Source organism: Ceratotherium simum, chromosome 18 (assembly GCF_057802395.1).
Source record: "Ceratotherium simum simum isolate JZ-2026a chromosome 18, ASM5780239v1, whole genome shotgun sequence".
Taxonomy (NCBI): domain Eukaryota; kingdom Metazoa; phylum Chordata; class Mammalia; order Perissodactyla; family Rhinocerotidae; genus Ceratotherium; species Ceratotherium simum.
Genome location: NC_141917.1, coordinates 43582320 through 43609196, shown reverse-complemented (window position 1 = coordinate 43609196; position 26877 = coordinate 43582320). Strand labels below are relative to the sequence as shown.

The 26877-nt window shown below is 35.9% G+C and overlaps 1 protein-coding gene across 1 annotated transcript in view; it reads right to left on the bottom strand.

Moving 5' to 3' along the window:
• MAP3K1 (mitogen-activated protein kinase kinase kinase 1) overlaps positions 1-26877 on the bottom strand; it is a 71539-nt gene that overhangs the window by 8463 nt on the left and 36199 nt on the right. Inside the window, exons 2-14 of the mRNA XM_004422831.3 lie at positions 23876-24026; positions 20356-20556; positions 15931-16131; positions 15391-15507; positions 14887-15035; positions 11311-11432; positions 10619-10700; positions 10321-10504; positions 8047-8325; positions 3877-3998; positions 2270-2361; positions 1801-1990; positions 183-1467 (exon numbers count right to left, since the gene is read on the bottom strand). Of these exons, the coding sequence (XP_004422888.3) occupies positions 183-1467; positions 1801-1990; positions 2270-2361; positions 3877-3998; positions 8047-8325; positions 10321-10504; positions 10619-10700; positions 11311-11432; positions 14887-15035; positions 15391-15507; positions 15931-16131; positions 20356-20556; positions 23876-24026 (3175 nt within the window). The remainder of the gene's footprint in view (positions 1-182; positions 1468-1800; positions 1991-2269; positions 2362-3876; positions 3999-8046; positions 8326-10320; positions 10505-10618; positions 10701-11310; positions 11433-14886; positions 15036-15390; positions 15508-15930; positions 16132-20355; positions 20557-23875; positions 24027-26877) is intronic.

Below are 26877 nucleotides of genomic sequence, written 5' to 3'. Positions count from 1 at the left end.
AGAAACGCCTTTGAAATAGGCAAGGAATCATGTCTGTTCAGTGATACAAACATTGTTTTATAATTCTATATGAAAAACCTGCTTGTAACGATTAATTCATGTTAAAAGCAGCATTTCTGAATTAGATTTATTTTAGCATGGTCCAAGGAAACTCTCTAACCTCTTAAAGACTCTATACTTACATCCTGTTGAATAATGATGATATCTTCTCCATTTTCCACCTGTAATTGAGGAACTATGGGGAGGGCATCCTGAGACGCTGACATTGCCATGGCAATTGCTAAAGCTTCTTCTTCTTCAGCTTCCATCTTTTCTTTGCACTTTTGATTATGATTCACGTCATCTTTGTAGGTATCATCATTTTCATCCTTTTCAGGAGAGAGAACAGCAACTTCTGACTTAAAAGTTACTGTTGTGTCACTTGAAGGCATAGATGCTTCAAGAAGGTCCTCAATACTGGAGTTGAGCTCTGTATTGACATCTAATCTGCATTTCTCCTCTACTGGGGTGAACACTGTCTCATCACTGGGTATAACGGCATTACTACTATTGCTGCTACTGCCAAAGCAGTCATCACATTTGGAAGTACTGTTCAGATCAAGTGTCATGCCATTTTTTGAGGCATCTCCCTGTTTACTTGTATTACCCGGCGTAGGTCGAGATGGCTTTGGCCTGTGTATATTACTGGAGGGCAGGGGTCTTGACTGAGTAAAGATTGGGGAAAGTTTATCTGAGTCTTTGTTTTCAGAACAGTTTCTGTGGAACTGTAGAGAAAACTTGCGCTGTGTTTGAGGAGATGCAGAAGGTATTTTGCAGGGAACAAATCCCTGAGGTCTATGCTTAGAGACATCTGTTACAGTGCCAGCTGGGACAGATGGGGCAGATGAAGAAGGAGTTGATAAGCCTGGGAACATTACTTGGGAATGATGAGATAAAGGAGAGGAGTTCAAACACTGACTGTGGGGTCTGCCTTTTGTTTGAACCATTGGCTTTGGTTGCTCCATTGTTGGTGTTGAACTAGGAAGTCCCACTGAAATGCTGGCCAGTCTGTCAGAAATGTCCTCTGAACTGGCATTCAGTTTTGTAGCACACAATACTTTTCCAGTTTTCTCTAAATGGTCTGTGCGCTCAAGAGAACTGTTTTCTGTGGTTTCCGGATAGCTGTTAGGGACAGATGTCTGCAAAAAGCTGTCATGTCGACCATCCAAAGTGTCTTCTATGCCCAGCTGGATGGCCTCAGCAATTTCCACCTCATCTGCGATAGCCATCAAACGACGACGCATCCTGGTAAAGTGAGTGGAACTGGAAACATTCAGCATTTCTAACAGTTTTGAAAATACATGGGGTACTGCAGTAACCATTCTCGCAGAACTCAAATATATCCTTCGGGAGAGTTTACCAACCATTGAGTGGGAATTATCAATAGACTGCAAAGCAAAAGTTAAGAGGGACAGCAGCTTCTTATACCTGAAAGAAAAAAACATTCAGTTACTAGACAAGTTAAAATTACTGCAAAATATATACAAATAAAAAGAAAATGGTACTAATTTATAGCTTGTACATTTCAAAATAAAAAATCATTTCAGTATGAAGGATATATAAATTGTTATTTAAATAGCCTAGACTTCAGGTTGTGTCAATCAAATCATAATATTATGTCAATCAAATATTAGTAACATGTATATGCTCTTTAATTTCTGAGTCTTTTATGAATCTAAAATGTGTTCTTCTTGGGGAGTAGGGAGGGTGGGATGGGGTAGGAAGGAAGAGGAAAGTAATATATTTTCGAAGAAAAATTACCTGACTTCAACAGGCTCAGCTTGTGAAACATCAGTACTGACAATATGAGGGTAAAATTCAGCAGGAAATTCTAACAGCAGTCTATCTATAAGACAAAGGCGGCCCAGGAGTTCTTGCCAGTTGTTTGATTCAGTTTGGTTTCCAAGAATACAATTTAAGACATAATCAACACCACCAATACCAATGGATCCTACAAAAACGAAGGTAAAAATAAATAATTGAAAAATAGTGATATTAAAATCCAAAACAAAACATGATCAAATGGCATAAGGCCAAGAAAAATACTGTGAATTATACTAACTTCAAGAATTTCTTAGATTAATTCATATTTCTAATGTTAGCTGACTGAATCAGTTTATAAAATTACTTCAAAATCCTGTAACTACCCTATCAGAGTTTATGAGATTAGACAGTCTGCTAAGGAAAATGATACAACATGCAATATTAATTTTAAGTAAAAAGTTATTACCAGCTTTAAGTATTTCTCTGCCAACTGCCAATTCTCCTGCTTGGCCTTTGCACAATTCCAACAGTGTTGATATAGACAGCTGACTTGTGCGACTAAAAATGAAAGGAAGCAACATCAGGCTTGGATCTTGGATAAAACATACATTAAAAAGATAGTAGTAACGTAATGCCGTGGGAAAAAATGTTTTCAAGAGTGTTTGCTTTTCCACCACTAACATTGCATTGATGATGTCACTATAAATAATAATATTATTAGGTCTATTTTCATAAATTTTACCTCATCCTCTATGTTAAGCACAGAATCTTCACTACTGGCTCTTAGCAAGTATTGATTTAAATATCAAACCAGGTAAAAGGCTTATTTTCATTATCATATCTTATTAAAATATTAAAAAGAGAAGACTAAGACATTTTGATTTATGAATGTTCACGAAGAATCTCTTAAATTAAAAACAAACATTCCCATCCAAAACCTTGTTTTTATATTCTCTTATATAGCCAGAGTGAGTTCCAAATATCATAAAATCTCTTTACAGTATTTCTTTTAATGTTCAGTCATTCAAGTGACCAGGTAAACAACCTAATTTTGGAATTTCAGAAAGTGGACAACACAACAAATGCCACAAAAGCACTGAAGTTCTCAGAAAAATACTTATTCTCATATTGAAAAATTATGTGATTTTTCTATGCATTTTGCAAATTATTTGTTAATCTGCCTAATGTTTTTCAGATATTATAGTATTCTCTAAGCAACAAGAAAACCTCTAATACTTTCAATCTGTTAGCTTGTGTAGAGAAAAAAATGGAGGCAAAAAGATAGACTTCATGAGATAAGAAACAAGTCAAAGCTAAGTACCTAATTTTTGAGACCCTCTACAAACTATATCATATGACTTAGGGAGAAGACAAAGGTTGGACTGAGAGAGCTCCAAATGGGTGTAATGGCAGAGGCAAAACTTTATGGAAAGGGAAAATAAAAGAGAACCTGGTCTCATAAAAGCATAGCTTGTGCTCATTTTTTCTATCACCATACCTCACTTTTCTACCTCATATCTTTACCCCTCCAATTAGGGTCATTCTTGAATGTTTCATTTTTAAGGATGTTGCAGGGAAATATGGAATTTTTTGTTGTTGTTTTTGACATAAACTGTCATAATTTGAGTAAAATTCCATTACACAGAAAATAATGGAATGGTTTTTTTTTGGGGGGGGGGGTCCTGATAATAATGCAAAGTAGGTATAATGATTTTATTGGTTGTAATCCTGTGAAACTCATTCTCTAAAATGAGATTATGCCTTACAGATATACATCAGCTGCTGTTCTTACCAACTAGACTCCAGATTAAGAATATTACTTTAAAATAAGAATCAATCACAATACAATAATGTGGAGGTCCATGTGGTTTGTTAGCCTGGTTTTTACTTGCCATCAGTTCTCCCTAGTCCTTAAGAGCTTTAAGAGTTACATTTTAATTTTAAATCTCACATTAGAAAACAACATTCAAAGCTTCACTTAATAAATATGTATCAGATACTCACTAGGTGTAAGGCTTGGTGCTAGGCTTTTAATACAAGAGGGTTTGAAACAGTTCATCAGTAGGACCTTACCTATTGGCATCTGCACACTTGACTAGGATGGTGTCTACAACTGGCCGGAGAAGTCTCTGCAGTCTGATTCTTTCTGCCAAACTATGGCAAGGAGTATATACTAGCATGGCTCTCAATGTTTTCTAGGAGGAAAAAAAACTGAAGGTCAGTTTAACAACATTTAAAAAGCATCAGAGACAATGGCCTAATCTGAGATAATCTGAGAAACAAAATAAATGATAGGAATAGATTATAATCCATAAATAAAAGAAGCAGCCGTGAGACCATACTGATACAAATAAATGAATACAGATGGGGTAGAAAGGAACTTTCTGAACTATTTCTGCAATATTTAAAAGTCTGAGTTAATTTCAAAGTGAAAAGTTAAAAAAATTATTTTAAAAAGAAAATGAAGGGGCCAGCCTAGTGGCGTAGTGATCGGCTTCGCACACTTCACTTCAGCAGCCCAGGGTTTGCGGGTTCGGATCCCGGGCACAGACCTGAACACCGCTCATCAAGCCATGCTGTGGCAGCGTCCCATAAACAAAGTAGAGGAAGACAGGCATGGATGTTAGCTTAACTATCGTCCTCAAACCAAAAGAGCAAGATTGGCGATAGGTGTTTGCTCAGGGCCAATCTTCCTCACCAAAAAAAAAAAGAAAAGAAAAGAAAAAAGAACATGAGAACAGGTGCCAACCTCAAAGAGCTCCCAATGGTCAAACGTGGAACAAAGGTGGAATAATTTGAGCAACAAGATAAATGATGATAGTACTGGATTATAACCCACAGAATAAAATAAAAACCCATGAGTTTATATGATATAAATAAAAAAACTGAATAAATACATAAATGGGAGAGAGGAGACAGCTATGCTTTATAGAAGAATTCCAATTAATTAATGTAGAAGGAATGAAGGAAATAGAAAATCACCATTAGGACACCACAGTAATAACTGCTGTAGGCAAGGTCCATTGACAAATGCTAAAATCAGTGGGCAAAATATTGAAGAGAAACAGGATATTTGCAGAGTTTCAAAGTATCCCTCCCAAGACGTTTATTGATAATAATATTACAGCAAGAAACCCAGTAGACATCACCTTAACCAAGTGATGAAAGATAGCATCACCAGTAATAAGATGCATCGACATCATGTACCCCGAGACGAAGCACTGAGAAGGGCACATCACCTCTGGTATTCTTGAGAAAAATATATAAACTCAGTCTAATCATGAGAAAGTATCAAATAAACCCAAAATGAGGGCATTCTTCAAAATAACTAGCCAGCACACTTTAAAAGTGTCAAGGTCTATGAAAGACAAGGAAAGACTGAAGAATTGTCACAGATGAGAAGAGAGTGAGGGGTATGATGACTAAATACAATGTGAGATCCTAGATTGGATCCTAAATCAGAAAAAAAAATTGAAAAATTGGAGAAATCTGAATAAGTCTGCAGCTTAGCTATAAAGGACATTGTTGGACAATTGGGGATATCTGAATATGGACTTTATAGTTCATAATAGTTTTGTTATTAATGCTAAATTTCCCGAGTCTGCTGACTGCATCGTTGTTATACAGAAGAATGTATTTGTTCTTAAGAGATGCACGTTAAAGTATTTGAGAAGTGTGATGATGCCTGCAAATAACTCTCAACCCTAACCCTAACCCTAACCCAACAAATGGTTCAGCAAAAAATTATATATGGGGAGGAAGGAGAAGGGGAAAAAAAAGGAAGGGCAAGAGGGAGTGGAGAAAGGGAAAGGAGAGCTCTAAGGGCAGGAACGATTTCTGTCTCCTCTGTGCCTGGCACACTAAATAATTGTAGAGGAATCAGAATATAGTTTCATTCACAAAGTCCCTGCACTCTTAAGAGCTCACAAACTAGTAGGGAAACCATCTGAACTTAAGAAGAGACAACCAGAAAGTAAGGCAGTATATTGAGCAATCAAGTATGTCTGAAGGTTTGTGTTGGAAAATAGTAAGAAGTAAGAGGTAAAAAAAAAAAAAATAGGGGGCTGGCCCAGTGGCTTAGTGGTTAAGTGCGCATGCTCCGCTACTGGCGGCCTGGGTTCAGGTCCTGGGTGCGCACCGATGCACCGCTTCTCCGGCCATGCTAAGGCTGCGTCCCACATACTAGAAGCAACTAGAAGGATGTGCAGCTATGACATACAACTATCAACTGGGGCTTTGGGGAAAAAAAGGAGGAAGACTGGCAATAGATGTTAGCTCAGAGCTGGTCTTCCTCAGCAAAAAAAAAAAAAAAAAAGAGGATTAGCACAGATGTTAGCTCAGGCCTGATCTTCCTCACAAAAAAAAAAAAATAGGCCAAGAACATTGGTCTTTATTCTACAGTATGCTGGTCTTTATTCTATAACATTCTATAGTATGCTAATCCCTCAAGATACTACATGAAAAAACAGACCATGGCTTATCATTTATGTTAATAATTTTGGGAAATAATTAATTTGGGAAATAACGCATCCTGCCTCTTGATCTTATGGATTCCCAATGTATATTAGCATATTGAAGGTTCCTAGAAGCCTTTCAGTGAACAGACCCATTCAACCTCGTGTAATTCAGTGTTTGTCAATTTTAACTCAACACAGAACTCTCTTCAGGGAACTTTTCATAGTCCTGCCAAACTTCCACAGAACATGCTTTAGGAAATGCTGCTGAAGCAACAGAAACAGAAACAGAAAGGTTTTTGAGCCGGGGAATAATCAAAGTGGTGTTTAAGGAATAAGGATGGCTACTCATATATTCAGTGTTTTTACAATGTGCTAGACATTATGGTGAGAGGTTTCTATACAATCTCATTTCAAACCAAAGAGGTAAATATTATTTTATAGGTGAGACAGCTGAAGTTTAAGAGTCCTAAAGTCACATGTGAGAGTAGGAGAACCAAAAGTTGAATCAAGGTCTCTATAATCTTGACCTTTTGTCCAGATTGCCTAGGCTAGTCCCAGTTTAACTAGCAGATTATTCAAGTATCCCAGTTTGGATGATAAATTATGAGGTCACTCAATTCTGACTCCAAACTCCTGTTCATAACCATCATGCTATACCACCTCTCAAAAAGAAGATTCATTAGGCTTAGTTGTTGTAGGATGGATTAGAAAAAGACTGAGAGTAGAAGCAGAGAGATTGAGTTTAAAAAACAAACTAGATAAGAATTATTCTAAAGAACTGGTTCTGAACTGGGGGTGATTTTGACCCTCAGGGGACACTTAGCAATGCCTGGAGACATTCTTGGTTGTCATGACTTGGGGGAGGAGGAATTTGCTACTGGTATCTGGTGGGTAAAGGCCAGGGATGCTGCTAAACATTCTACAATGCACAAGACAGCACCCCTGCCCCCAACAAATTTGGCTCAATGTCAATAGTGCTGAGGTTGAAAAACCCTGTTCTAAAGAAATGTATACTCAGAATGGAGAAAGTCAAATCAGCCTCCAAAATTAAAGACAGAACAGCCTCCTTGTCATTCCATCCCACTCATGAAAAGCAACTTCTTACAGGTTAAACTAGAAAAATAACTCAGTAATCTATGTCATGGAACCCTCTTCTGTGAAAAGGCTCCTGAATTTCCATACAACGTTTATTAAAAATCAGTTCCCCTTAATGTCTGCTAATACCAAATTTAAAAAAAAAGTAACTTTGATCACTTTGCTATCCTATAAAGCATTTTTAATTTGGTCACGTGTAATGTAAGGAAAATGTAAAGACATGAACGGCAAGACATGGCTACTCGACGGGAGAAAAACAGTATACGGTCACGCACTGCATAACGATGTTTTGGTCAACGACAGACCACATATATGACAGTGGTCCCATAAGATCAGTACCATATAGCCTGAGTGTGTAGTAGGCTATACCATCTAGGTTTGTGTAGGTACACTCTATGATGTTTGCACATTGACAAAATCGCCTAATGACACATTTCTCAAAATATATCCCCATCGTTAAGTGATACATGACTGTATAAGAAAACTTGAACAGATTAAAGGAAGTAAAATCCAAATGAAGAGATTAAATGGAAAATTGCAATTTCCTGGGATTATGGAATTAAAACAAAATCTGGATTTTCCAAAATTAAATTAGATAAGGTAGTTTTACTGGATCTTAAAAAATGATATCTACAAACTATCAAAAAGAAAAAAACCAATAATGCTATGGTTATGGAATAAAGCTACTTACTAAAGCAGCAACGTACACTTTGTAGACAGGGTCAGCACAGACCATTGACAAAACGTTGCAGCACGCCTCCACCACATCTCCTGAGATACTGGTGTGAGAAGACCCACTGGCGGCTCCAACATTCTGACTGCTTCCACCATTGCTCCCAGAATTTCCAGTGCTCTCCCCATTTGCCAATAGCAGAGCTCCACTAACATCGTGGGAAAGACGCCTGAGAGCCATCTCTCTTACATTCCAGTTTCTAGAAAATAAGCAGCCAACGAGTTCCATTCCAAATACCTATAATCAAACAAATACAATGAATTCAATGTGAAGAAAAACTAATGAACCTACAGTATTTTGAATTAGGCATGATTTCTGATTACTAAAGGAAAATTGGACATTTCTTAAATCTTCACTGTACTACACAATTTCAAATATGTCCAGCCACTTAAAAATCATAAGGAGGAATTTTATACTCAAGTTTAACTGGTAATTATCAAAAGTCCTTAACATTTATTAGTTAAGTAAAATTAAAAGTGAACTCAATTAAGTAATTAGATGGATATACATTCATTTCTGTACTCCTGTGCGTACCACAAAACAAAACAAATCTGTGGAGAACCCCAATTTTGTATTCTATTAAGGTAGTTTACAGAGAAAAAACTGAAGCAAGATCAAAAAAAGCCAAATCAAGAAAGGCACTGGAGTGATTGTTCAAGAGATATAGAGTATTTCCCCTACAGATGATAGTGATAAGTCAAAGGCTTTTATTTGATCTTTGTCTTGTACAAAAAGGTTAGGAAAAAAAAAAGCTAGACAAAGTAGGTGAGACTATAATGAATGGATTGGAAAAATCAAAAGACTAAAGAAAAAAATTCTTGTGTTCAAATCAGCAAAGGATAATGATAGACCTATAATTAAACTGCATGTCATGAGAGTCATCATCACCATGCCTGCAAAGCCATACAGTCCTTAAAGAAAGGAAAGGGTACTTGGTCTTGACATTATGAGCCAATTAGCTAAAAGTAAACTTTATACCTAAGATAACTTCTTATATGAAAAATTTCTAAATATTATAGATGAATAAACAATTTGGGGGAAAACAAATCATGACATATTTACATGTGTTCTGTTACAAGGTGATAGTAAAGGAGAATAAATCAACTAGAATATAGTAAACTTATTATATACACTGTTAAATATCATACCACTGTCTAAGTCTTAATTCTGTCTTACCTAATATTCTTAATAAAAAACTAAGAATATATAACCTAGTCCAACTTAAAGCTTAAGCAGAACAAACTAAACCACTGCCTTGAAAGAATGGCATGCAGTAGCTCAGTATCAACTTGAGAGTTCTCTTGAGGACTCATGAAGGGGCAGGTGAGGGCCTATGTTAAATGCCATTAATGAAATAGATAAAAGAAATAAGATTTATTTATTATGTCTGCAACTTTTATTAGATTCATAACAGGCTGCTAACATGCTGAGAAAAGAGAATTCAAAAGCTGCAGGACTATAACCGTCACAAAAAGAAAAAGGAAACAAATCCTAATGATATACAAGCTTAATGAGTCACTGTATCTGTTTACAAATCAGTATTAAACAGAATTTAACAGATTATCAAAAATATTTTGACTATTGTCTATTGGAGACATTGTCTGGTTTTGGATTCTACATTTTTAAAAATAATGAACTAAGCAGACAACAACAAAGAAAATCGTTAGAATCCAACCAACCAACCAACAGAAATTTCAATTTACTGAGGATAAAAAAGCATTTAATCAGAAGAGAAGGTAAAGGAATGGAAACTGTCTTATAAATACAAATGACTAATATAAGGTAAGTACCACATAATTTTTTTCATTCATCTAATCAGCAATTATTAAGCACCTATTATAAGCCACGAGGATAGAGAAAGGAGAAACTGAGTTCAGATGGCAACGAAGAAGAAAAATGACAAATTCTTAGCAGGAATGGGATTAAACACTGGAACAAGTTAGCACTGAAAGGTTCTAGTGTCTATCCTTGGATAACTTTTTATGTCTGTTAGTTCAGAATAGAGATATTTCTAGAGATGGGAGGTGAGACTACAAAGAATTTTTTAAGTTTAAGCTCTATAATAAGTGGCATAGTATTAACACCAAAGGTAAAATTAAAATATTCGAAGGAATAAAAGTAATGATGGAGGCAAGCAAAAGTACTTTCTTAAATTATAAACAACTGGGGAGACAACTACATTATTTGGTCTATAAGTGTTTCTTTGAGAAATGAAGAACAAGAACTACTTACCTGAATCCATGGCTCAGCTAAATCTTTATAAGCAGGAGGGATCTGCTGAGTTCCATAATGAGTAAGGTTAAAATTGCTCTCCTGATTCCTTCGTTGTGATCCAGCCAAAGGCTGCTGCTGTATGGTTTGTTGCTGTGCAGCTCGCAGGGAAGAAGGGGAATCCACAGGGCTTGACAACTCGTGGCTAAATGAAAAATTAACAGAGCTTGCTAAAAAATAATTAATAGATTTAAATAACACTTTGAGAACATTTTATTTTTTATTAAACATATCTAAATCATTAATTCAAAACTATTACCTATAGAAATCATGGGATCTCCACTTAGACCTACAAAGGGGACATATTAAAGGTTCTCTATTTCTTCTACATTCTTCTGCCCCTAAAAATTAAAGAAAAAAAAAACTTACAAAAATATAAATGCTTAACATTAAGTAATTATGTGTAGTAATTGTTCATAATGGCTAGTATAGGATTTCTATGGAAGGAACCTTAAAAAATAATCTGATATAATATTTACCTGAAAGCAGGCAAACACAGCAGGTTAAATTATTCTGATGCTTGTACTTTTGCAAATGCTATTTTATTAGTTATGTACTTTGCTTACTATTTTTCAAAACATTCTGCCCACTTGATTACCTGGTAATGTTATTCCAAACCTTGCTTTGATGTTACCCTCTCTGTAATGGCTGCCCAGGCCTTCTTCCATCTCCTTCCCTCCATGTACACCTTCCAGATCAGAATTATGTTTCTAATTCTGTGCACTCTTTCCACTACCATATGTATCATACTATATTATGTTTCTTTGCTCACACAGCTCATGTCCTATAGATCCTAAATTCCACTTTGTTAAAAAACTCCCATAGGGCCTAGATATACTTCTTTTCTTCTCTCACCAATCTCCCCAAAAGCCATGTTAAAATCCTAAATAATACAGTTAGCTCACAGAGTAACCATGTTGAGTAAGCATAGAGAAAAAAGGAGCCACATACAAATTGACATGCAGTGGTGGTGCAGCTTGTTCCTGCAGCCATCTTCACACACTGTGAGACTTTCTTCATCAAGCATACCCAACAAGCAAATAGGACACATCTGTTCCTCTTCATCTTTTATACTATAAGGAAGGGGAAATGAAAGCACTAAGCACAAAAGAATATAACACAGAATTAATGCCATATGCTAAAAGCAATTTTTGCTTCTTTAGAATATGAAAAAATTAGAAGTTCTTGTTGAGGAGCATCTTATATATAACTGAAAAATATTTATTTCTATTAACATACAGTAATTTTTAAATCAGATTCACACCACTATGTATTTACAGATTGTGGGTATGAGTTAACTGTTCCTTGCTATCACCACAATTCAATGTATGAACTACAATCTTAAGTGAGTTATGTATCCCCAAAATTCTGCTATTGTACCTTTTGAATAAACAAACTGCTATAAGATTTGACTATATACAAACACACTACATGCCAACAGTTTCAAGATTTCAAGTACTGGAAGGGACCTTAGAGCTCATCTACTCCACACCCTAAGTTTGAAGGCCCATCTCAGACACTCTTGGTGGGTGTATAAAGTGGTCCAACTTTCCTAAAAACAAATCTAGGAACACGTCACATTTTGTACTGTATACAACATTTCAACTACTAGGAATATATCATAAGGAAATAAAGAGACAAATAATAAAGATATATGTATGAGAATGTCCACTGCAGTATTATTTAGCATAGTGAAAAAAATCAACCAAGTGAACATCAAAAGGATGTTAAAAAACTGGTATACACAGATATTATAAAGCCTTTAAAAAGGATCAAAGAGATCCATAAATAATGACCAAAAAGAGATCCATAAATAATGACAAAGATCTACTATATGGTGGAAAAAAGAGGATACCATGATAAAATTCTAACATATAAAATGATTCCACTTATGGCAAAACTGCAACTTTTTTGTGTCTATTTAAATTATATTGTATATATTTGAATATTCCTAATATACAAAATGCTTTTAAAAATCAGTAAGAAAATTACTAATAACTCAAGGCAATTGAAAAAAAAAAATGCCAATAGCCAATAAACAAAAAAAGAAGTACAAAATGCATATTAAATTAATAAAGCCATATCTTATTTTGTGTTACTATTATTATTATTGTTATTATTTTTGGGGGGAGATAATATGATTGACAAAAATTAAATAGGTTGGTAACACTTGGCCCTGATAATGGCATTGGAAAACAGGTTCTCATATATACTGCTGGTGGGAGTAAAAACTGAAATGTTTGGAAAGAAATGTGCTAATATTTCTTAAAATACTAAATGTACAGATCCATGACCTAAAAAACCTATTTTCTAGGATGCTATCCTACAGAAATATTTTATGTATGTAAATAAAAAACTAGAAAATTTGTTGCATTTAATAGGCAAACAAAAAAATCAGAGGTGTACTAAATATCTATTAATTATGGCAATGGCAAAACAAACTGTGGCATATCCACATAATCTTACACAGCCATGAAACGAAACTAGTGTGTATTTTTGTACCGACTCAGGAAAATGTTCTTGATATATAAAGTAAAAAAATTTTTTAAAAAAGCAAGCTGCAGATCAAAATATATGGCATGACTATGTTTGTTTAAAAAACAAAGATGAGTTAAGTATTAGGGTGTGTATGTGTCTGCATATGCACAGAATGCAGAGAAGTTTTATTTCCTTGCTCTATATAATTTTTAAAAGTTGTATTAAGCAGTTAACAGTAGTTGTTTCGTATGCAGCACAAACTGGAGAGAGGGGTTTTGTTTCCTATTTCATAAATTTTTGTTTGAACCTTCATGATGTGATGAGTGGCTTTTAAAATCAGTAACAGTATTTCTCCATTGAAACATAAAGACAAGGCTCTAGGATATTAAATTAGTTGCCTAAGATCATCAAATCAGTTTGTGGGTAGACTTACCTACACAGTATCATCTCAGTATATCAAGATTACAACTTCTGTGGATTCCCCCACGGATACACTAATCCGGATGAATCAATAAAACCCCCAAATTATGGCCAGCCCGTATCTGGAATGTGCCTTTCTTTACCTTAGAGAGAAACTTTCTATTTTAACTTTGGCTACCTGATTTTAAGCATTTATTTTTTTCCAAAATAAAAAGCTACAGAAACGTCAATCAAAATGAGAAAGGTTCTAAAATAAGTTTGGGTCAGGAAGCTTGAGAAATAAAGCTCATTTTTTCATTCTATTTAGAGGAGACGAGGGGTAAGAGGAAGAGTCCTGAACTAGAAGTCAAGATACTCAGATTCTGGTTCTGCCTTTGCTCAAATGAGCTGCTTGACTTCTTTCAGCTTCACTCATCATTCAACCACGCAAACTAGAAAATCGCTAATGTCCCAAAAAACTTGTAAAATTCTATGATTCTAAAATCAATTTTATTTAATCAAAAATAAGAAAATGTAAACATTTACTTTTTCCGTAGATGAAAAAACCTCTCCCTCAATTTTCTTCTTCTCCAGGCCCTTGTCCTGATATCATCACTTTCAATTCTTCATGAATTTTGAAGTATTTACAAGAGTTAAAAGATTGCTGGAATGAGGATGGGACTTAATCACTTAGAGCAGTGCTTCTCAAACTGGGGCATCTTGAGAACATATAGGAGGTGCCCTCATAAGAGAAGCAGCACTCCTTTCTGGAGTAATTTTAAAAACCTGATTTTTACATTAAATCCAATAAAGAAATCTTAGAAAAGAAAGAAAATTCACGTGAATTTTTATGATAATACTAGAGACGTGAAAAAATTTTCATACCTGTCATTTTGGGCTACATCTCAGATCCTTCAGGGTTATCAGTAAATTTTTATCAGCAACTAGGCAATGGAAAAGTTTGAGAAGCACTGTAGATTTTAAGTAATAACTATGATTAACAGCTACTGTATCTCAATTACAATTGATTAGTCTATTTGTTTAGAAGAGCATGCTTATGTTCTCACAGGTGAAACAGTCTGTAATGAGGATTCCCTGAAAGTATCTATGAAAGAAGTAGTGATGTCATACAATTTTAAAATCCTATATTTTAAAGTGATTTTGGAAAACCACCTTGCCTTGGATATAGTTTGTTTGTAAAAGAACTATAGACACATTCTTTACACCATGCCTTACCTTCATTATCTGCAAAACAATGATAAAAACCTATCTAATGAGGTTGTAGTAAGAACAGAATGAGACAACATATTAGTTGCTTGGCACAAAGTAATGATTGATAAACAACAGCCACTTAATGTTTTATACCTGCCATCTGATTTTTCTTTTAAAATGGACATTTATTATATTCTGATATTTAAGGTGCTATTTTTCAACACTGTAGTTTTCAGGACAAAATACATATAATATATATATACACATACATATATATTTAGATGACATTTAATATTTTTTACTCTTGATTTTAACTTGAAAGCCAAGATCCAATAGTTAAATCACTTTAGAGCAATTAACAAGTAGATATAAAAAATTACCCCTAAAATTAAAAAGTAACACTGGGTTAATGCTTTTAATTCCTTAAAAAGTACTAACCTGTTTTCTGAACTAGATGTAGAAGTACTAGATGATGACAATGTATGAGAATTTGACATGCGTGAAACAAACTTCTGGATGGTATTACGAGATGGAGCTTTGATTCTTGAGCTACGCCTACTGTGATATTTCTGGAACAAACTCTCAACCTAACATTGAAAAAAGACAGTAACAATGATATTTGTGCCATAATATACATATGAAGAGTTGTAGAGGTTGAATTATCTTTTATTTCATAAGTTTTTCATAAAGCCAATTTAAGAGCTTCAAAAATAAAAATACATCTAGCTTTTTACAGGAGGTCAAGTGATTACTTTTTTTCAGTCTAAAAACCAGTCAAGAGATTATAGGAGAACTATTTATAAGCATCAGATAATTCTTATACACTTTCACACCTTCAAAATGTCCACTGTCTACTTAAATTTAGAGCTCATGGAAAATCTTCAGGAGTATACAATAAAAATTTGTTCACAATTTTAATCTGAAGCATTTATTAAAAATTACCTCAAAATTCTTTAAAGTTTTCCTCCATAACATTGGGTCTGAAGGTTCTAGTTGAAACACCCGGAGCATAACAAACAAGAGATGAATACAAAATGTCCCACGTCCGCAGCTGCAGTTCTAAAGAGTTAAAAGAAAACCTATGGATTAATAAATCCATCGTCTATTAGAATTCCTAAGTTGATCACTTTTTTTATATTTCCAAGTTTATTATACTAAAGTTTCTATTAATTTGCTTCATTATCCTTATATAATGAGATATATAAGGATACACAAGAAAGGTCCATAGCTATCCCCATGAATTAATCTCAATCTTATTTTTGGTGAATTTATTAAAATAGATCAATTCTATAGTCTGAAGTATATTAAGTCATAGTAAAAACTTTCATAAATACATTAAATAAAAATATTAGCCCCAAATATATTTTAAACTCACTTTAGTTTACTAAAGAGAATTAACTGATCTAAATTTAAGAATGTTATAGTGTTTCAATTTGAGTTAGTACTAGTTACTAATAAAATATAAATGGTAACAAATCCTACCTGAGGCCCAATAAACACCCGGTATTTATTATCTGGGCTGTCTCCTCCAATCAGGAAAGAGTTGGGTCCTATCTGCTGCAGTAAGTACAGCCTGGCCCGCATCACTTTGTTTACACGGCGGTTTGTTTCCTCAGGGCTATACGGTGAGAAGCCATCTGGTGAAGGGGCTCTTCGAGGTGGTGTGATTCTCCCACTCTGAAACTTCACAACATTGTTTTTTTATTAACTTCTCAATAAGAAACAATTACTGAAAAAAGGTCACACCAGATGGCCATGTGGCATTTTATATTCTGAAAAAATGCCTCAATATATAATATGATGGGACAAAAGCATTTTGCAAATGCTTTTGTCTGACATACTTATCACAAGTAAACTTCTAAAATCTCAGTCATCCCTATAACTAATGATAAATCTTTGGCCGAGAGACAACTATGTGGTAATTTTTTTTTAATTGATGTCATAATAGTTTATAACATTGTGAGATTCCAGTTGTACATTATAGTTTGTCAGTCACAATATAAATGCATCCTTGCACCCTGTGCCCCCCACTGCCCCCTGGTAACCACCAGACTGTTCTTTCTGTCCGTGTGTTAGTTTATCTTCCACATACGGGTGAAATCATGCAGTGTCTGTCTTTCACTTTCTGGCTTATTTCACTTAACGTAATACCCTCCAGGTCCATCCATGTTATTGCAAATGAGATGATTTTTGTCTTTTTTTATGGCTGAGTAGTATTCCATTGTATATATATACCAACCCATGTGGTAATGTTATAAATCATAAGTATTTGAGTTCTTTGAAAAGTATTATGTAAACCAAAATAAAAAGCATAAAAAATATACCTCATAAGCAGGCAGCATGGCTAGTGATAAAAATTAAACATCCAATTTCCTGGTTTCCACTTAAGGCATTACTAAATGCTCTTTTGCAACTGCTATTTACAAACACTGCCATGGAATTCCTCCCATGATACACTCTGTAGAGAACTAATGGCAAGTGACTCTTTCAAGATTAAGACATCTCCTGGGGGGCTGGCCCGGTAGCATAGTGGTTAAGTTCGTGCACTCTGCTTCGGCAGCCTGAGGTTCACGGGTTCGGATCCCAGGTGCAGACTCACACTATTCATCAAACCATGCTGTGGTGGCATCCCATATACAAAATAGAGGAAGACTGGCACAGATGTTAGCTCAGGGACAATCTTCCTCAGGAAAAAAGAGGAAGATTAGCAACAGATATTAGCTCTGGGCCAATTTTCCTCACCAAAAAAAAAAGACATCTCATTGGAGGCTGACAAAAACTCTCCTGTGGTGAGGGTGATATATGTCACTCTCACTCCACTCCACTGACTTCCCTAGAACTTGGTCTTTCCATTAATACCCAGTGGAAATTCTAGGGCTTTTTTGTTTTTTTTTTTTGGTGAGGAGGATTAGCCCTGAGCTAACATCTGTTCCCAATTCTCCTCTTTTTTGCTGAGGAAGATTGGCCCTGGGCTAACATCCATGCCCATCTTGCTCTACTTTATTCGTGGGATGGCTGCCACAGCATAGCTTGATGAGTGGTGCGTAGGTCTGTGCCCGGGGTCCGAACCTGCGAACCCCAGGCCGCCGAAGTGGAGCGTGAGAACTTAACCACTACGCCACCAGGCCGGCCCTCTAGTTCTTTTTGATGCCTAACTGAATAGTTAAAGATGATAAATGTTGGCGAGAAAGTGAAGCAATTGGAACCGTCATACACTGCTGGTGGGAATATAAAATGGTGCAGCTGCTTTGGAAAACATATGACCTAGCAATTCCATTCCTAGGTATAAACCCAAGAAAAATGAAAAGCCGTGTCCACGCAAAACCTTGTACACAAATATTCACAGCAGCATTATTCATAATAGCCAAAAAGTGGAAACAACTGATGAAGGGATAAACAAATGTGTATATCCATACAATGGAATATTATTCTACAATTATAATTGAATGGAGTACTGACTCAAGTTATACCATGGATGAACCCTGAAAACATGACACTAAGTGAAAGAAGCCAGTCAAAAAAAACCCCACACATATGATGTGATTCCATTTATATGAAATGTCCAGCATAGGCAAATTATATATATAGAGAGAGAGAGTCAGAAAGCAGATTAGTGGTTGTGTAGGGCTGAGGAGAGACTGCTGATTGGTCTGGGGTTTCTTTCTGGGGTGATGAAAATGTTTTAAAATTGATTGTAGTGATAGCTACAACTCTCTAAATATACCAAAAACCAATGAATTGTACAATTTAAACAGGTGAATTGTATAGTATATAAATTATATCTCAATAATGCCATCATTTTTTAGTAGGCAGTTACTAAAAAGTAAAAAATAAAAAAACAAAAACAACACATGCACATGCTATTTGACCTCCTCAGTATTCAGACTATGGACATGCTCACAGATGTGCACAATGATGTATGCATAAAAAATATTTTTGTGGCATTGTTTTTAGTAATGAAAGGTTAAGAAGGAATATAAATGTCCATTAGTATGTATTTCATTAAACAAACTATAATTTATCCAGATAATGAAATGCTCTGTAGCTGTTAAAAGGAATGAGGGGGTAACTTTGTCTAGCATATATCCCAAAGTGGGCGGGGGGTGTGTGTGCAATTCTGTATACACTTGTGGTAAACTTTTACTTTGATGGCCCCCATGAACTACACTTTCCAGTATATACACCCTTGTGTAGTCCCCTACCACATGGATTCTACATGTGGGCATGTAACTAGCCTTGGGCAATAAGGCATTAGCAAACATGATAAGCAAGTGGCAGCTTGGTAAGAGCTTCCACATATTGAGTCTTGCCCTCTTAAAACGCTTTTTTTCCTGCTTAACAGAAATTTATTATCTTACAGTTCCAGAGGCTAGAAGTCCAAGATCAAGGTTGTTATCAGGGTTGCTTCCTTCTGAGGGCTGAGAGAGAGAATCTATTCCATGCTGTCTCCTAGCTTGAAACACTTCTTGTTGCAACCCAACTTCCATGCTATGAGGAAGAGATGCCAACAGCCCCCAACTGTTCTAGCATCCCAGCTAAGGCATCAGATAAGTGAGTGAAGGAGGAGTCTTGGATATTCTAGCTTCAACAAATGCCATGGGGAGCAGACATAAGCCACTCCTGCTGAGCCCTGGAAAATTTGCAGATTCATGAGCTAATAAATGATTGTTCTTGTTGTAAGTTAAAAAAAAAAAAAAATAGCTAATTCGAAGGTCTGTCAGCAAAAAGCCAATAAGTATTGTTGGGTATCTTGGGCTTTACTGTAAAATTTTTACTTAAAATTTACTTTTGGAAGGATTTATATGCTTTAACAACCTCAGATCTCAGGAAAACCAAATCTTCCCCTTTTGGTCACTATCTCAATCATTTTTCCATTCACTCATTTGCTCTTCAAGGTTAGAAAGTAAGTTTTAACCTACATTTCTGCCACTAGAAGTCTCTCTCTCTCTCTCTCTCAGAAAGTTAGCATCTATCTTTTTGCAAATCTCCCTGATGTCTGGCTTAATATAGAAGATAGCTGGATTCTCATCGATGCTTCTGCATTCATTCTGCTGTGATATGATGTTCTGGTCAAAGTACATGAAGAAAATCAGGCCTCACACAGACATGTAGCTGGAAAAGGTATTTTAATAGCCTTTTCAAATAATCATGAATATTCTTCTTTGATACTACACCAAAGAAGTATAAAGGAAGCTATATCATGGAATCTGAAACCACATCAACAGACTTTTCCTCCTGTTATATTAAAATCCAGATGGTATATCCTACACACTTTGAATGGATCATTTACCCAAGAATGATTTTGTTTCATCAGGCACTGGTGATTTGGAAAATAGTGCTTCGCTAAGTTATGCAGATCTTCCAAATGTTCATACATTTCATTGTGTAATAGATATTTTTAAAGAATCACATTTGATAATATCACCAATCTCATTAGAAAAGTCTAAGTACTGGGAAGCCATCAAGCTTATAGTGGTAGATATGTTTTCCAAAATTCTAATTTTTGCTTGAAGTCTCAAATTTTACCACTGGTGCAAAAAACATTTAGTTGTTTTCCTTGAAGTGAGTTTCACTTAATTCATCTTAAGGAAAATGTCTGCTAAATACCCAAGTAAGGAATACAATTTCCATTGTCATAGCTTTAATTCACATGAATGCAGTAGCAGCTTTACCTACCACTCTACATGTCAATGCAGTGAAAGAGGCAAATAACATCTCAGTTTTATTACAAAATTAGTTTTGACCTAATAGGTCCACAGAAAGGGTCTCAGGACCTGCCTTCTCTCTCCAACCAAGGGACCACACTTTGAGAACTGCAGCTCTAACAGATGGCTAGCCAATCTTTTCTGTTATCAATGAGTCTAAAAATTGTAGAAACTTAACATATTTGTTGAAACATTAACTTACAGGCACTGGGGAAACTCTTTTTCTCCTTACTCCTGGAGATTCTGATTTCACTGTGCGACCTGATGGGGAGCTGCCAGGGGAAGGACTGCGTCGGCCTTTGGGAGCTGGTGAAGCGGTGCTCGCCTGGCCCTCTCCTTGAGATTCAGTTGCCAAGTTATTAATTTCAGATCCATCTCCTTTAATAGGGATTGGTTTTACCACCTAAATTAAAATTCCAATATTTTGATTACTTAAAAATAAAAAAATAAGTAAATTTGAACATAATAAACTAAGAAATGAACTCAATGAGTTTTTATTATGCAATATTATACAAAGATAACAGACAATATATCAACTTTTATTTAGTATTACTTTAAGCCATAAATGTAAGACTATTTTTACCCACACGGATTTCACTCATTTAGGCTTTATCACTAGTTAAAATGTTATTGTACATAATTTTAGAATTTGGTGTTATCTGTTATTATGTGCCCTAAATCACTTAATATTCAAAATCAACAAAGATTAGTAAACAAATGCAAAAAATAAGCACTTATAACTTCTACAGTTAATTTATTCAACAAGATTGAAGTAGATGTTTTCTTTTTCATTTGTATTGAAAAAATGCAGGATCTTGGCAACAATACTGGGCATAATTTAAAGTGCTCAAATAGTCTAATATAAAACCTTTTTTTGCAATGTTATATTACAATAGATAGTTTAGACATATATTTCAGAAACACCAAAAGAAGCTAGAATTTTAAAGATCAGTCTCTCAAGCAGAAATGCAGTTTACAAGATCTGCTCTTTTTAACTAATAGGGCTTTCAGACCTAACCTAAGCTATGACCCAAAAGGCCAAACTCCATAGCCTTAGCACAGAGGAAGCTCAGAAGACCTTTCTCCCACTACTGTTCTACTAGCCAGTTGCTGTGCCCACCAAACATGCCTAACCTGTCCTCTTCCTGGGCTTTCATTCACACTCTCCCTCCTAATCTACATCTCCAGCCAGCAGCGCCCCAGGCATACCTTCACCCAGTGAAAACTTATACATAAGACTCAGTCAAAATCCTTCGTAAATACCTTTTATGAAGGTAATTCTACCAGCCTGACATTCTTCCTCTTTCCTAAGTACTTATTGCTTTTCTGCCTACCCCACGCATTTGGTGCATAGTCACAAACTGCTTTGTGATATTTCATGCCTTACTTTATTTTTATTTATTATGCATAAGTCTTACTTTCACAATCAGAGATATTTATACCTCACTTATATTCCAAGAAGGATTTGATGTAACTTACATAAAACATAATAAAAACAAAATCAGACCTCCCAAGTAGACTATAAAATATGATAAAATAAAATATGATACATAATATGAAATCTATCAGCTATAAAATGTAGAGTGGTATAACTGAGCTCAAGAACTATGTGTTATGTGTTTTATTCCACACTTCTCTTCCCTCTTCACCACTGTCCTATACATTACACAGATAAAGTAACTAAGTATTTGCTGGAAAAATGACAGTGAGAAAAAACAAAATATGGTCTTAGGTAAATGGATGTTCTTAGTTCATATGAAATAAAGGATAAAGAGTTGACTTCTTTTTAAAAAGTTCTGCTCTATGGTATTCTCAAAAGATTTACTTAGGGGGCTGGTCTGGTGGCATAGTGGTTAAGTTTGCGCGCTCCGCTTCAGTGGCCCAGGGTTCGCAGGTTTGGATCCCGGGTGTGGACCCACACACTGTGCATCAAGCCATGCTATGGCAGCGTTCCATGTACAAAATAGAGGAAGACTGGCACAGATGTTAGCTCAGGGCCAATCTTCCTCACCAAAAAATAAATAAATAAATAAAAGATTTACTCTCCACCAGCTCAAGGAGCTCCAGAAAACAGCATGTTCAAACTTCAGATTGGTTTAATTGTTCAAAAATTCTTCTTTATATTCATTGGGTATAAATTTGCCATCTTCTACTGCTATCAGTTTCAATAGAACTTTCTTTTTTCTAAGATAAAGCCTTAATTTCTTCATCTTCATCCTCTGACATGATTACTAAAATGGTGAGGGATTCTCACCATACTACTTTATATGAGGAATAAATGGAAGAAATGTGGAAGCTTAGTTGGAACGTAAAGGACTCATGGGTAATGTGGCAGTTTAAAAAGCTGGTATATAAAGGAACAATCAGATATATTCTGTATTAGCTCCATGGGTTAGAACAAGCAGGTAGAATGTGCAAGATGGACTGCAGCTCAACAATGAGGGATGTATAGAATCTCAGGGGTTTTTGAGATATTTAAGAGGCTAGTTAGTATTAGACATCTAACAGAACTTTCTGAGATGATAGAAATGTTCTGCAACTGCACTGCCCAGTTACAGATGCCATTAGCCACATGGGGCTGTTGAGCATTTGAAATGTGACTAGTATGACTGAGGAACTAAATTTTTACTTTTATTCACATTTATTAATTTAAATTTAAACTTAAATAGGCAAATGGGATGAATGTGGGGCTAGATGATCATTTGGCAGGGGTGTAGTTTAGAGGTTTCAAATGTCAAATGAGTGATTTGCTCAATAACTTTTACGATTATACCCACCCCCCCTTGCCCCTCACCACACACATGTACACACAACACACACATTCCTAATGAATCCTAAATTGTCATCTCTGTTCATAAAGAACAAAAACTTGCTGGTACAGACTGGCACTGGGCCACTGTAACAATTGAGATCTACTTCTTCTTTTATAAGAATGAAGAAGCACATTTCATAGTATTCGTATACTTTAAAAGGAATAACCATGGCAAAGGATGGAGTATGTCTGCCTTTCCTAATATAGGAATCTAGGTTTTCTTTCCTCAATCCCTCGGCATCTTTCTAATTTATCTCAAACTCGATGAATCTATTTAATTTTTTCTGCTCTCCTGGAAGATTTCTGGAATTAAGATCCTTGGATCCTACCTTAGAGATAAAACATCAAAATAAAATTGGAAAGACTGCTTTTTTTTTAAAAAAAATTTTAAGTACAATATAAATCTTTAATAAAAGGATTTTAGGGGCCGGCTCCGTGGCTTAGCGGTTAAGTGCGCGCGCTCTGATGCTGGCGGCCCAGGTTCGGATCCCGGGCGCGCCCCGAGGCACCGCTTCTCCGTCCAACGTGAGGCCGAGTCCCACATGCAGCAACTAGAAGGATGTGAACCTATGACATACAACTATCTGCTGGGGCTTTGGGGGGAAAAACTGAATAAATAAAATCTTTAAAAAAAAAAAGGATTTTAGATACTGACATTAGGGGGCAGTGTTGCTTTAAGCATTACCTCTCCCACTCAACCAACCAGTTTTAGTTCCTAGAACAGTTTAAGTTACTTAATAAGCATAGTTTTAGCTATGTTTTGTTCCAAGTGGCTAGAATATCAAGCAAATAAAGCTACTGCATTTAAAATGAAGGGGAAAAAAAAGCTTACAAGAGAATTTATTTATGCTTAATTTTCCATTTCCTCCTATGCTCTCTTCCTTACAGAAGGTAACACACAGCCACTCACCACAGGGCCTCTCCTGTTTCTCCTTTCCAGCCATTCGTGCTTCCAAGCTGGCATACAGGTTGCCTTCAGTTTCTCCCTGATCATTCGTTCTTCTGGGCGATCATCCATCTTGTGCAACCCCTTGAGAGTTTCTTTATTCTCCATCTCGCGACTAAAATGGAGGGAGAAACAAGGAGTATGAGATTTATATATGAAAAATAATTTCCAAGAACAAACAAATCAATATGGTTCTATTTTATGCTTTCAATGGACATGTAACTAAAAAGATAACTGCTAAAAACCCCAAATGATTTAGGCAAAGTATGAAAATATCATTGTGAAGCATATACTACTCTACTGTTGAATCTATAATGTGGATAATAGTGTTGAATGATGCCTGATAAGATGAGTTTAATAATGCCTTTTGAAAGAAAGGCTCTATGTAAAAGGTGCAGGCTTACTAATAATATTAAATACAGATCTTTGTTTCTAGGTAGTTAAAAAGAATCCTAAGACATTAAGCACTACATTAACAAATACACTATGAAGATTGCATTGTTTCTAATTACACCATTCTAACATACTCAAGCATATAACACAAATATTTAGAAGAGTGTTTTACTACCCTTTATCCCAGGATTTCCAATAATTTAAGTCAATACAGATAGAATCTGGTGGATATCCTCATTTTCTGAAATAAGCTAAATAAATATTTAATAAGCTAGGTAAAATCTAACCACATCTTCTATGATCCCACACTATTTTTTCAAAGCCTAAATGATTAAATTTGTATTCTCAGAACAATAATTCCACCACAAAGCATTTGGGGTACTCCATATAGAAAGAGTAAAAATTATCTGATACAAACATTTTAACCTTTACTCCATAATATAGTGTGGAGTTATCAGAATAAAATAATCTGTAAGCTGCTAACTTTTGAGAATTAATTCTACAAAGCCTAATACGTAAAGCATCCACTAATTTCAAAATACACTCATATCCACATGTGGATGTGTACAACACATAATACACATATGCATCGGATCTTTAAACTCTGGTTCAAATGGAAACAGTTAAAGCAATTGCACTCTGGAAGAAGTAACAATTTTAAAAATAGCTAACTTATAAATAATTCAATAACTATTTTGGAAATTCTATGAAGCTGGAAATTCTATAAAGCTACAAAACTGTGATTTTTTCTACACTGAGAGGAAAAGGAAATACTAAGGAAACACCAGAGGTGATAACCTCAAGCTTACTAAAAAGTCAAATTCAAACTCATCTAGGAATTTTCCAGCTAATCATAACTATAAAGCAGCAGTATCTTCAGAGAACAAGCAAAAAATCTACTTAAAACTAAATATGCACTAGAAAGGAAATAGTTAACCGGCTTTACTGAAACATCATTACTGTGAGAGGAGTGGAAACCAGTATGTTAAATATCTCTGTGCCAGAGACTGGCCTAGATATTTTTAGGAATGCAAAGAGCACATAACATTTGAAACTTGCAAATTAAGACCATATCCAGTCATGTGTCGCTTAACCATGGGGATATGTTCTTAGAATTGCATTGTCAAGCAATTTTGTCGTTGTGCGAACATCATAGAGTATACTCATACAAACCTAGATAGTATAGCCTACTACACACTTAGCTATATGGTACTAATCTTATGGGACCACCATCGTATATGTGGTCCATCACTGACCGAAACGTCGTTATGCAGCACATGACTGTAGTAGAATATTTCCACTACACAGGTATAAAAAGCTGTCACAAAGAAAGAGGCAATATAAGAAGAAAAATAAATAAATAAATGAAAGAAACAAAGGTAGAGGGAAAGGGAGAGGAGAGGGAGAGAGAGAAATGGGGAGAGACGGTAGAGAGACAGAGGTTTTCCGAGAGAGAGAGGTTTTTCCCAAAAATTCATCCTGCTCAGTCAATACTCACCCAGGGAAGCTTAGAGTTACAGGCAACAGAATTTATGGGCTGACTGCATACCAAAACCTCACAACTCTCTAGTTTCTAAAGCAAACACTTTCCCCTTCAGTAACAATGTTGCAAGGCAAGGCTAGATTCCCAGGCTAGTTCTCAAAAATTAAGTCACATTGTGGAACTACAGTGCATTTTTACACCAGAAGCTCCTACACTCCTGACAAAGGTGCTTATCGTCCCTCTGGTCCTAGATGTCTCTCCTCCCCCAAATATGCTTTATGAGTATCTCTTCTCCGTTCTGTATTTTCAGTCTCTCTCTCCCTGGCAGCCAGCCAAAAATGCAGAGGACTCTGATTGTCTAAACAAATCTTCCTGGATGATGTGGCCTCCTTAAAGTTGGCATGATTTGCCTCTTTCCACTTGTTTGAAAATACTATAATCTTTTAAACCAATTTCTTATTATAAATAAGAGAGGATGAACATACTAGTGGCTCAACTTTTTTGTGTGTGTGTGTGAGGAAGATCGGCCCTGAGCTAACATCTGCCAATCCTCCTCTTTTTTTGCTGAGGAAGATTGGCCCTGGGCTAACATCCATGCCCATCTTCCTCTACTTTATATGGGACGCCGCCACAGCATGACTTGACAAGCGGTGCATTGGTGCACGCCTGGGATCTGAACCGGCGAACCCCGGGCCGGCGCAGCGGGGCACACATCTAAGATTATTTCTTAAGAATAAATGCCCTGAAATGGAATTGCTGAGTCAAAAAGTACACAAATGAAGACTATGGTAATACTGGCCAATTATTTTCAAGAAAACATATCTTCCATTCACAGCCCCCTAGATCAAGCTGCCAACTTAGCTGCTCTGAACTAGCAACTGACTCCTAAGGGGGCTACTCACATTGAATCTTACTCCTATCCAATCCAAGCTTCACAGAGCAGCTTCACTTCCCCCATTAAAACGCTACAGTGGTTCCCCCCAGGGTCAGACCAAAATCCAAAATGTTGAACAGGGCCTCTGAGGCCCTGTACCATCTGGTCTTACCTTAACTGAAGTCACCCAGACTCCTACCCCACCCTTCTGTTTCT